Below are 12,668 nucleotides of genomic sequence, written 5' to 3' on the forward strand. Positions count from 1 at the left end.
AGCGTTGGTGCATTGAGCCAGGGCAGAAGGGCACAGCACCGTAAAAATTAAACTCTCCACTCTTCCCAGAGCTCTGGGCCACAGAACCGCAACAGGAAAGGAGCGCAACACTGGAACGTTCATTTACAGGATGTATTTATTACACTGTAAAAAGTCCATTGGATTCGTAAGCCATTTACTCCATATGTACACTGGCTGTACTGCCACCCCAACCTTAGGTTCCTCTCAGTACAGCACACACTGGGTTGGAGTCAGCGCCCACGCCCCTCCCAGTCACCAGTGGGATTTCTGAAGCTGGTATTACTGAGAATTTAGCCAACCAATTTAGAGGAGGAAGAACTGAGATGCAGTGCTTGCCAGGCAGCCAGCTCTGCATTGGGCACAAGGCGATGGAAGAGCAGGACACCCCTGCGGCACGGCAGAAGCACGGGAATGACTACCAGGGACTGTGTGCTGACTTCAGTTGCAGGAACACCCTAGGTGGAGAAGGAGGCGGGCGCCCGACAACCAGAAGATGCAGGAGGGTACAATCTTGGCAGGAGCTTCCAAGAGAAAGCTGCTCCTCTACCAGCAGGTGCCACAGATCCCAGCGCCTTCTCCAGCTGAAGAGGAGGGGACAGCCCTGGGGCTGGACACTAAGAGGCCAACGCAGCAAGTGGTAGAAAACACAGCACTGCTGTGCACCCCAAGGGGAGAAGCTCCCCAAACGCTGTTTGAGAGATGGCCACAGTGCTCTGCTCTCAGCTCACAGGGCTCTGCCTTTCCCTCTCATCTGCTTAACTAGGCAGGGCCCTCTGAATTTGCTCCCTCCATACAGAAAGCCTGATTATGTTTGCAGGACGAGGTGGGGAAGACAGTGCTGTGCCTACCAGGCTGCCCTGCTCCCTACCTGGTTAGGGGATTGCTGTGATCCACGCTGCAGAAGGAAAGCATGTGGCTACAGCAGACAAGAAGCCCTACATCGCAAGCTGGGAACTACGCTGCAAGCAATCATCTAGGCAAAATTCTCAACCTGCTGAGCCCAGGCATGCCCAGAGCCCAAATAAAGCAGTGCGACCAGAAGCGTGGGCAGGAAAGGTAGGGAACAGCTGGGGAACTGTCCAGGGACTGGACTGAACCATCTGAGAGGCGGTCTCATAGCGCTGCCCCTCTCTGGTGTTACATCAAGGATTTTTCCCTCTTCGCCAGATGACGTGGTGGCAGCTTGGTCCCAGGCTGCTGGGTGGGGGTGTTGCCTGGTCCCTGAGATTGTGAAGGCAGGAAGGAACTGGTCAGTGGAACTGGACACCAAGAAGGCTGCAGTCAGGGGTTTTGGGGCAGTTGCCACAAGAAGGGAACAAATGTGATGTGCTCCGGGGACTGCAGCAGCTGCCCTTCTGCTCAGGTTAGCATCATCTTCTAAAACAAACATGCTCGCTACCAGAGAACGTTTGGCCAGCATCCTCTACCCAGAGCTTCCTCAGCGGACAGTTCTTGCACACCCTCAAGCTAATTGACTTCAGAGGTTGTCATGGGGTCAGTGGGCCGTGGAGTAGCTAAGAGAGGAACAGGAGAGGTGGCTTCTATTAGGGCTGGATTGAGAATGATTGGCAGAGTCATAGGTGGCACCCCAACCTGCAGGGGGGAGGCAAGGGGCTGCAGGATGAGTGGTGGCTGTGCTGTTGTAGGAGGTACGTCTGCAACGGGGCTTGCCTTGGCTGGAGCTGATGCTGTGAAAGAAGGAGAGGCAGAGGTGCTGATGGTGGGTGATGCAGGTGCAGTGGCTCTCTCAGACTCTGGAAAAAGGAAGAGACAAAAACATAGCCTTACACAGGGGGCCTTGACAAAGCAAAGCCAAGCCAGGCTAAGGGTCAGCTCAAGGACCTTTTCGGACTTTCCCCATCCACGTGCCTTCATAAAGGGCCCTTGAGAAGCAGGTGCCAATCACAGGCATTCTGCCCCAGCCTCTGCCCCCAGTAACCTCAGCAAGAAGGCCGCAACCAATCCATTTAGAAGCAGGATCAGCAGCACAAGACAACTGGCTACTCTAGTTCACGCCAAAGCAAGGAAAAACAAATGCATGGACTCACCAGTGGCACCCATTTCACAGGGCTTCTCCAAAGGTCCTGCGTGGGTGGCTGACCTCACATCCCCCACAGGAGAAGGGGGCAGGGCAGATGCTATTGATTTCTGAGGGTGTTGCTCCATTGGCATGCTGGGGACAGGATCTAGGAAAACAAACACAGAGTGAGACCACACGCCAGTCTGCTCCTTCCTTTTGCCTACCCTCCGTTTGCCCTCCTCATGCCAAGCTCTGCCCCTATCATCTCAGCACCATCCAGGCACTAGGGCAGCTAGGTTCAACAAGGTGCAAGCGCTGGGCCCAAGACCTGTCTTTTAACGTTTCTCATCCCCTTGTACCTTGGATGACGGTCTGTTTGAAGAGCTCATCTCGAAGCCTCGGTAAGAAGCAGTCAATCCTCTCCCAGGTGATCTCCCAGAGATCCGAGTATCCCGTCCGTGAGTCAGCACTGTGGAATATCCCAGCCGTATCCATTACAAGCAGCATATTCTTCAGAGATTCTGGGATGGCCTCCAGCTGTAATCAGAGACACTCGTCAGGACACAGAGGTGGGACATACAGCAATGAACAGAGGCCCAAAACAGCTGATGGGCCACACTGGAAACAGGCCAAAGGGAAACACCATGGAACAAAATGGTTTTGGAAGGGTTAAAAGGCTAAAAAAGCCTTAAAAGGTTAAAGACCATGAATGGTTGCTCAAAGCACTGCAGCATCACTTTCAGCACCTTACCAGTAAGTCACTGGAGCCAGCATGCATGTATTTGTCCATGAAGTCCAGGATTGTCAGCCACAGGGCAGCAAAAGTGGTCAGTGAGAGCAACGGGGAAAGATGCTGTAGGAACACCTAGAAAAGAACACAACTACTGTCACCAAGCAGTATCAGGGCTGCTGCTCAGGGCTTGACAAGCTTATTGTGCAAATTCAGAACTCCCTCTCCTTGTCGTAGGCCAGGAGCACGCACAGGCCAAGCCCATGGATACCAGGGGCCTCCTTTCTGAGCTGCATAAGCAGAGGAGTAGGTCTTGACTGTGATGCCTGAGACCATTGCTCAAGTCTAAATCACCACCTCTTCCAGCCCTTCTGGCTTACACTTTTGACATGCATCATTCCACCACTGGAACAGACTGCCTTCAACTAATGTTGAGCTGAAATACTTCATTGTTCATAAAGTCACAAACTCCTTCCTGACAGCTTTTCCAGAGTCATGGAGACTGTTCTGGAAAGAAGGCAAGTCCCAACAGGAGAAGGTGGTGGAGAAACTCAGCACTACAGACTGTCAGACTAGCAAAACACCACCCATCCAGGTCAGAGATGCTGAGAAGCAAACAATTTGGTCCTCTTGATGCACATGGTCTCCCCTGAGCTTTCAGACAGTAGAAGCAAGCTCACCTTGGAGAGCAGCGTTGAGGCTCTCATCCTAGTCTCTTCCATCCCACCAACATCAGCCGGGCTGATGTTCTCGAGGAGCTTGGTTAGCAGAGGAAACAGCACCTGTTGGACAGACATTGACATTTTTTAGTTGAAAAACGACTGATGAGATTTTCACAAGCAACCTCAAAGAAGGAGCTGACTTTTGGGACTGGTTTATAGACAAAGAGCGTGGGAGAAGCAGTGAGAGATGGAAACTTCAGCCTGGAGAAGAGAAGGCTCCAGGGAGACCTTATAACATCTTTCTAATGCCTAAAGGGGGCCCACAGGAAAGCTGGAGGGGGGGGGCTCTTTATCACGGACTGTAGTGATAGGACGAATAATGGCTTTAAACTAAAAGAGGGTAGATTTAGATTTGATATAAGGAAGAAATTCTTTACTATGAAGATGGTGAGGAACTGGAACAGGTTGCCCAAAGAAGCTGTGGATGCCCCATCCCTGGAGGTGTTCACGGTCAGGTTGAACAGGGCTTTGAGCAACACGATCTAGTGGAAGGTGTCCCCATCCATGGCAGAGGGGGTGCATTTAGATGATCTTTAGGATCCCTTCCAACCCCAACTATTCTATAATTCTGTGATTCTATGAAGTGTGTGGACTGATTTCCAAGAGGCTCTATCAGAAGCCTAAGCCAAGAGGAACTTTTCACAGGAGCAAAGTAGGGAAAGACTTGTCTATTACAGTGAACAGACTGCTCAACAAGACGGTGATGAAGTACGACACCATTCTGCCAATCCTACAGAGCTCTGCTCTTCATGACAGCACTGTCCTGCCTGCATGCCCAACCCAGCCAGGAGGTTACCTTGTTGAAGCAGGACTCCCACTCCAGGGCATCCAAGGCCTGCAGGTCATGTACCAGGAGGGCCCGCTGCAAATAAGTGAGTGCCTGCATCCGTACCTGACGTCGGGCATCACAGCACAGCCAGGCAATACCTGCGAGAGAAGAATGCAGTGTAGAGCCCACAGAGAAAGTATCTCATTCCCACTCCCCCAGCCTAAGGTGAAAAGGTTAATGAAGACCAAACACTCTGGGGCAGGGGGAGGGATTATACTTGTTCCAGGTCACAGACTTGGAATCTACTGTCAGGTCTAGAAGTAAGCTGGCAGCTAACTCATGCTAAAGATACCTTCCTGAATCTGACCCAAGTTCTTAATCCAATTACAGCAGACCCTAAAAACAGCCTCTGCCTGCTTTCTGCAGTTAACTCCAGGCTCCTCAAATGTCCTGAGTGCTGCCTTATATTGGAAGTCTCTTTGCTCACTCTCATCACAAGGGGATGACTTTACCCTGTAGCAAAGGACACCAGCAGTTGGACCACAGTGTTCGGGAATCTGCTTCGATTTTCCTCCCTGCAGTCTCTAGATGGCGTTGCTCCTCTGCCCAGGAGCTGTAGATGGTAGCCGCTCGCGTGTGCAAGGTGTGCATGAGGTCCAGGAGCTGCAAGTCAAGCATCACATTAAATAACACATGGTACTTAAATTCTTCAATCAAACCTGGTCTCTACTCTTCCCTGAACCAATGCTAAGAGGATCTCCTTTTCGTGGGCTCTCCTCTCTCCACAAGCTCACGTGCCCTGTCAGACTCCACACTATCTCCCACATAAACCTCACGTCTCCAAATGCCCTTGATCCACATTTATCGTACCTTCTACAGTGACTCAGTTCCAGGCACCCACCCTCCTGGCTTTCCACTGCTCTTCTGCTTTTGCCTGTCCAAACTGCAGTCTTCCCCTCTCACTGCAGAACTACACACTGCCACCGGACCTACCTTTTGCTACTCAGTGTCCACTAACCCAGGATGCAGCCTCCCTTCCCCTCCTGAAGCATCCCAGTGACTCCTTAACAAGGCCCTGAGTATGGGAAAGGAGAGGAGGAAATCCTTGCTATACTTACGTCCTGACTAACCTGTAAAGACACAGTGTGGTAGCTGGCAGGGATGCTCTCATCCTCGTCCTCATCACTGTGTGTGTGGGCCTGGTGCTGGCTCAAGGCCCGTGATCGTCGTGTGGAGCTCTCCTTTGGCTTTTTTTTTAACCGACTGGATTTACTATCGTGCCTGTGGCTCTTTCCCCTCTTCTCCTGGGACTTGTAGCCTAAAAAGTGAAAGGTGGCAACATACCATATACACACTCCACCACAAAAGGTTCTGCTATTCAGTGCATGCAGCAGCCACCTTTTGATATCCCCAGTGGAGGGTTCTGTCCTGTGAAATGACAGCTACCCACTTCAAGAGGTTCCCAGTGCCCTTCAGGAACAGCATTCCGCAACAACAGGAAGTCACGACTCCTGCTGATACTGCTACCTTCACATTAGCCGCAGGTCTCCCCTATACCCCAGTGACGGATAAGAATATGCTCCCTGCTGTCAGCAGGAGCCAGGAAACTTTTCTCACAGCGGAACGTATTCTGGGGGCTGAGGACTCACTCCCCAAAAGTACTTCACACTTCCCTTCACACTGCCTGGCCACCTCAAATCAAATCAAAGGCCACCTTACCCCCATTCAAGCTCGCCTCCACAAAGATGCGGATGGTTTTGACACAGAGCTCGAAGTTCTCGGGTGTCACATGGGCAGCATCTCGCACGATGAAAGACAGAGACTCCACGCACTTCATGAGAGATTTTGTGTCATGCGGGCCCAGATCCAGCCCCACAGTCAGGCTGTACTGGTTGACAAGAGGAGACGGCCCCAGCCTGTTGAGCCCAGCACTGGGTTTGGAGGTGTCAATGTCATCTTTCCCCACCTGCAGGGTACAGCAAGAGGGTAGTAGGAAAGGTTAGTGTAATAAGCACACTTGCCAAAAGGGCCTTTCTTCTGAAATGAACAGGTAATGTCATTTCTGTAGCACCCTTTTCCCTTTCATCCACATTTGCCTGCTAGCTTTCTGCTGTGGCTGCATCTCCTCCCCATCCTCCCTTTACACTCCACTCCCCTTATTTGTACTTTCTACTGTCTTACTCCTTCTCTCTCTACCACATGCTCTTCTCAAAACCACGCCAAAATCAGTCTTCTTAAGGCACCAGAAGCCCCTTGGTTACTCACCACTAGCCAGCCACTGTTCATCATATCCACATCTGTCACTGAGCGATGCATCTTCCCTGGCTTCCCATGGTCTGTGTACACCTCTGAGTCAGAAGTGTAGCCACGATCCAGGCTCATGTCGTTTGGATGATAGGAGGAGGAGACCTCACTGTCCGACTGTGCACCTTGAAGACAAAAGGTATGGGTTTTAAGAGAATGAACTTGGAAGAGCAGCTGCGGGTAAGGGAGAAGCAATCCAGATCACCATCAGCCTACAACCACCCGTGGGCCCTGGAAGAATCTGGGCCAGGGCTCTTCTCCTGGGAAAGAACAACTGTGACAGGAACATGCACAGGAGACAACAGGAAACAGATCTTGGGCAATGTTTCCTCCCTGCAGGTACACCTGGCTTTCCCCTTCAGAGGAAGGGGACTCCCCATCCTCCACTAAGTTGCTTATCAACTTGACCCTGGATTTAAAAGGGCAGAGTCTGATGCTTTGGGCCTGGGAGGAGAATCAGATGTGCCACACGTTTTAAGAACTACTGGAGGTGCTAGGTTCAGCCAAAGCAACTCCAAAAGTGCAACGCAGAATGACACGACTCACATGGGGCCTCTGAGGTCAGTCAGACAGCTCCACGCTAATATGGGTGAAGTATTTCTTACAGACAACAATCCTCTTAAGCATGTTCCACACCTGTCAGATATAACTGCTCTGAACTTCAGGATAACTTTAAATTTCACGTGTCCAAAGCACAGAAATCCTTGCAAGGGCCAAATTTAAGGCATTGACATAAACGTTATTTTAAGAAAAAAAAATATGTTCTTGATCATTCAACATTATCTAGAAACCTACCAGCACAGAGAAAGACTTGCTGTGAACACAACATACCAGACACTTTCAGGAGGTAAATGCTTTGATTTGCAAGGTGTCACAGTCAAGTAGTTTGCTCAAGCAGCAAAGACAGAAGCAGTAAAAAAGAGGTGGGAGAAAACAACCTAGTATTAGCCCCAGAAGGCAAAGGCCACAGGGATTTTGTAAGATCAGTTTTTCCCAAGCGGTTTAGCATAATGCATCAGGACTTAGCAATGAAGTTCTAGAAAAAGCAGTGAGGAAAACAAAGTCTTCTAGGAAAGTCCTTTTTTTGATGTTTGCTTTAAAAGTCTGAAGCTGTCAGCCTGAAATACACTGCCAGCTGGCTGAAGTGGAACGGGAACAGTTTGCTGAAAAGACAGTCTTCTAGCACAGTCGAGAGAAGAGGGGAACATTGGGTTGGTCTTGCGGGCATGACTCAGGCACTATGAACACAAATGGATTTGGAAATAGAAGTTTAAATAACAATTCCGTTTACGAGATCCTTAAAAGAAGGGACAGAATGGAATCAGTCCCACAAAACAGGAACAACAGCTGGGTATACATTACACACCCAGATGAGAGATTAAGTCTGTATTAGCCATGGCACCAGACCACAAGCACCAGCAAACGTTCCTTGGGGCAGAGCAAAGACCTTCTAGGGCTGCTACAACCACTATCAGTTTTCCTCCCACTGCTCCCCCAGGGACTAGCACCTGGACTGCTGCTCAGAGCATGAAGAGATGGCAGAGTATAGACAGGGACAGACCATGGGTAGGAGTGAACAGCAGGTGCTGGTCTTTAATCTTCCTAATGTAGTTTAATATCAGCTTTGTTTTCTTGCAGTCCCCTTTGCTAATTGAAAAGCCTGAGGAAGCAGCTGCTTATCTGGCAGGCAGGCATCAGATTTCCTAGCAAAAGCTGGCCTGTCTTACCTGTGTCGTTATCTGCCCTTGCTGTAACCTGCAGGGCTGCAGGTGGCTTCACCCCAGACCCAATACACTCCAGGAGGGTGAAGAGCGTGTACCAGTCATCCCCAGAGTGAATGTTGGCAGCGTTGGTTTTCAGCAGTTCATGGAGGCCGTAGGCAACCTCATGGCTAACTCTGCACAACACATTTGGCTTCATCATGAGCAGGATACGTAATGAGAGGAGAACCTAGCCACAGAAGGAGACAAAGAACAACAGACCCTATTGTTTACACTCCCTTCTCCAGCTAAGTCCACCTCACTTATTTAGGGCTACTTGCAAGTGCTGTTTGTTGTTACCTGCAGCACGGACAGCCTAAATATGTGTCCATCCAACAGTGACTGGTTTCCTGTTTTGCCAGGTGTAGCCACAAAAAAAAAACCAGCAACTGACCTTCAAAAAATCCCTTACCTGTGCACTGATTTCTTCCCGACGAAGGAGCCGAATTGCCAGCCTCAGCAGCCCCACCACTGCCCTCTCCACCAAGAAGCAGAACTCCATCGCATGGACACAGAGATGATAGAGGTGGTCTCGGACAGTTTGCCAGACACACGTCACACGGTCCCTAGCCACAACAAGGAAGAGGAAAAGGGTAGGGTGAAAGGAGATGAGACAAGCAGGATCCAGCTATTTCTTCCCCCAGAACTCCTCACAACCTGCTACTTCATCACTTTAATGAAAAGCTCCAGCAGAGAACTATAAGAACAAGCACAGAGAAACAACAAAGCTGTGAAGTTTCTTATTTACTTCATTACTCTCAAAGCAATCAGGTGGGAGAATTCTCCCTCCAGAGTTCAGTTTATGTTCTCCATATCTCAGGATATCAAGCAGTAATTCATGGGTGAATAGTACCTACGTTTGCATATGCTAGGATAGAATTGCTAAGCCCTGAAATTACAGCCACATGCTGCTTCAGTTGGCAAATCAAGCACATAAGGAACTCATTCCCTAGACCCAGGCAGCAGCTGCAGTAAAGCAGGGACATTTACAGTGAATCTGAATGTATTTCAAGGTCATACCTATTCTCTAGCACAATTCTCAGAAGCATCTCCAAGCAGAAGGCAGCATCCTCTTCGTCATATGTCTCCTCATCAGGAGTCACAGAGATTAGAGCCTAGAAAAGCCAAGAAACATTTGTGACTCGCAGCTCCTCAAAACAGGAGGACCAGTGAGGACTAACAGAATGCTTCAAGTCTGGACAAAACAGCACTCCAGTATCTGGGGAGGTCATGCACAGCCCATCAAAAATGCATTGGAGGTCAGGGGTCAAGCTAAGTATATGGGAAATCCTATTTTATTAGGCAAGATGTAATACGAATTTAAAGAATGTTAAATTCTGACAAAGTCTCCCAGATGGGGAAGAATTCTGAAAGCCAGCAGCTTCTTGCTAAGTGTATGTGAAGCACAGAAAAGGTAGACATACGCAGGAATGACTACAAATACTGGAGGTGTTCCTCTCAAGCCACCAACTTGCCTACAAAGGGAGAATTCCTGACATAGTAACAGTAAGAACAAAATGTTCTGAGATGGCACATGAAAACTCAGCCACTACTTCCCCACGTGGGCCAGCAACATACTGGTCTTTGTGCAATCCAAGCAAGAAGTTCCACTTAAGCTGTTTTAAGTACCGTTCTTTGGGTTTTACTTGTTTGTCATTTTTATTTTGAAACTCAATACCTATTCTCTGAACCTCTGAAGAAAGCCTTGATAAATAAATCTTTCCTCTGTTTTAGGACCAGTCCCAGTAGTGTCATGGATCCTATTGATGAAGCTAGTGAACTGCCATCACAGCAGCCTGCAGAAGACACTTGCACATTAAGGAGCCATAGAATCAGGGAGCACACACTGCTAGCCTGCACAGCACCGCTGCAGGGCTTGCACTGTGCTATTTGCTGTTGGAAGTGGTTTCTCTGCTACACATCAAAAGGCTTCCAGTGAGCAGCTGGCACATTTGTTCCACACCCTGGAGTGGTCTCAAACTCCACAACAACCTGAGGAGTTACTACCAGTTACTACCATCCTCGCCCAGGGAGATGAGCTTGTCCAGCCCAAAGGCTAGTGAGCCCAGCCTTGTTACATCTCCCACCACAGCCAGGTTTCACTCTACCTAAGGGCACACAGTCAAGTATTTCTGATCAACTCTTGTCTCTAAACTGGCATTTTACAATGTTCTCATTAAGCACACGGCACACCAGAAAAGGTGTGAAAAAGCACAGTCTACAGTTTCAGTTCCTACATAGAGCTACAAATACTTTCAAACACTTCCCGTAATCTTCTAAAGGCTTTCAAAATGCATTCCACAATTTAATGTCTCCCTCTGCTGCTAAAGAAATTGTGTCTGCCTGCACAGAAGTTACACGTAAAAACCAAACTAATGGCTGGTTTCATATCCAAAATAGGCTCAAGACATCCTCTGAGGACAGAGGAGCTACGTGAGTACAGAGCACACATCCATGATCGCTCACAGCATACTTGCTCCACCACCAGTCCAGTCCTTTGCCCAGTATCTTTCTCACCTTCATCAGCTCCTGGAGGGATTCAAGTTGGAGGAATTTGCTTTCTGTGATCAACTTCTCAGGATCACATTGCTGCAAAAGATAGAAAAGAGGATGGTAAGTCTAGACAACGTGGAAGACATACAAACAGATCCTCCAAAACCACAACTTGCTCCCACAATAGGTATTGAGAGTGACTTCAACACAATTACCTGAAGGAAAACTGCTGCCAGCTAGCTCACTACTTGAACAGCAATTACCCTAACAGACCTGATCTGTGCTAGACATATTTTAACACATAACTCTTTGCCTCTTAAAAAGAAGCCTCTGCCTACAGATTGATCAACCCCCCAACTCAGATTTTGTTGGCAACATGTGCTTTCAGACTGTCTTGGAAAAGATTAGTTATTTGAGAGTTTATACATTTGTACTTAATTATCAGATTAAGACGCCAAGGGCAGATCCCAGTTCCTTGTGTGAAACTGTTCCTATTTTCATGCTAGCACGTTTGTACAGCACAGCACATAAGACCCTTTAGCTGGCAATACAATTACACTCCTCTGTAGTTTCTTGTAATTTCCAAGTCCTCTGGAACCTGCCGTATTGCCCAGAAGCATGCGTATTTAATGTTTCTGTTGCCTGTTATCCACACAGCATTGTCACCACAAACAAAAGCTCGTTCTTTTATAGCCTGTACATTACCTTTATGCATTCAAGAGCTGCTCGTTTTGCCTCCTGTGTCTCCGTTGATGGCCCTCTCATACCAGATTGCTCCGTCCCACTAAGGGTGAGCCAACTAACAAAACTCAGCACTGTAGATTCACCACTGCAAATTGGAAGACACCAGCATCAGTGAGAAAACAAAACAAAAAATCATGCAGTATTATTCCTCCAGCATTGAGGGAGAAAACAAAAAGACGACTGCCTGAGCTACCTGCACCACTCACCGGTTAGATGGTGTCTCCTCACGTTGCAGATAGATTTTGCCATTGGGATCCACAAAATCTTCGACCTGGAAGACAGGCCAAAAGATGTATACATTCAGTCGTCTACTTCTTTGTAGCCTGTTTTTGTTACCCCTGTAATGTTTCACTTGATGACGTAACACCACACTCACCATCCTCAGCCAACTCACCACACTCAAACAGCCTCAGCTCTTCAACCCCTACCTGTACAATGACTTGTCTCCCCCATCTGGCAACGCAAATGCTGTACTTGAATACTTCATGCCTACAGTGTGTCCCCTCTTCCATACAACATTCAAAATTTGGTCAAGTAAAACAAATACTGGAATTTCTCAAATACCACAAAAGATAAAATTAGAAAAAATGAAACACTGTGAAACAAGCTGGAGCCTGCATGTAACTTGAACATTACACGATTTGAAGGCTCAGCACACGCTTTACCAAACCCAGGCCTTTGCAAGAGAGATTTCCTCCTCTCTGAACTGGTTCTATGAAAAGCCAGCTTCCCACTCCCTGGGTCTTCAATTACCCACGAGCTGGCTATTATTACCTCCACCATGGCCTTGGGCAGCAGTTCTGCTCGGAAAAGCTGAAGCATGGCCTCCATGATGTTTTTCCAGCCCTCCCGCAGAATGTCACCGTGGCGATGGGCCAAATGAAACACAGTCTTTGCTGCAATATGGGCCTTGGGATTACTTCCAAAAACAGTCGGCAGGTTCTCAATAGACTGCAGGAAAGAAGAGGGGGTGGTAGTCGGCAAGAGATGTTTCTTTTTCAACAGAAATTAGGGCAGACTGTTCAGATTTGGCTACAGAAAAGACAACAATTCTTTGTACAGAGCTGTGGATAACTAACTCCTCAGCTTACATTTGCTTTGCACA

General features: G+C 48.5%; 1 protein-coding gene across 5 annotated transcripts in view; it reads right to left on the reverse strand.

Moving 5' to 3' along the window:
• Positions 1–118: 118 nt before the first annotated feature.
• The window catches only part of GBF1 (golgi brefeldin A resistant guanine nucleotide exchange factor 1), a 102,504-nt gene continuing 89,954 nt past the window's right edge, over positions 119–12,668 (reverse strand). For 3 of the 5 annotated variants that reach the window (XM_048069029.2, XM_067000433.1, XM_067000434.1), the window contains 17 exons: positions 12,338–12,514; positions 11,770–11,834; positions 11,525–11,648; positions 10,844–10,915; positions 9,347–9,441; positions 8,739–8,892; positions 8,294–8,516; positions 6,528–6,691; positions 5,982–6,228; positions 5,381–5,580; positions 4,775–4,925; positions 4,290–4,420; positions 3,452–3,553; positions 2,793–2,906; positions 2,401–2,578; positions 2,070–2,207; positions 119–1,775 (listed from right to left, as the gene is read on the reverse strand). In XM_048069029.2, the coding sequence (XP_047924986.2) occupies positions 1,489–1,775; positions 2,070–2,207; positions 2,401–2,578; positions 2,793–2,906; positions 3,452–3,553; positions 4,290–4,420; positions 4,775–4,925; positions 5,381–5,580; positions 5,982–6,228; positions 6,528–6,691; positions 8,294–8,516; positions 8,739–8,892; positions 9,347–9,441; positions 10,844–10,915; positions 11,525–11,648; positions 11,770–11,834; positions 12,338–12,514 (2,622 nt within the window). In that variant the 3' untranslated portion in view covers positions 119–1,488. The remainder of the gene's footprint in view (positions 1,776–2,069; positions 2,208–2,400; positions 2,579–2,792; positions 2,907–3,451; positions 3,554–4,289; positions 4,421–4,774; positions 4,926–5,380; positions 5,581–5,981; positions 6,229–6,527; positions 6,692–8,293; positions 8,517–8,738; positions 8,893–9,346; positions 9,442–10,843; positions 10,916–11,524; positions 11,649–11,769; positions 11,835–12,337; positions 12,515–12,668) is intronic. The other 2 variants (XM_048069030.2, XM_048069031.2) reach the window with 1 other exon arrangement.

The sequence above is a fragment of the Anser cygnoides genome, chromosome 7, assembly GCF_040182565.1.
Source record: "Anser cygnoides isolate HZ-2024a breed goose chromosome 7, Taihu_goose_T2T_genome, whole genome shotgun sequence".
NCBI lineage: Eukaryota > Metazoa > Chordata > Aves > Anseriformes > Anatidae > Anser > Anser cygnoides.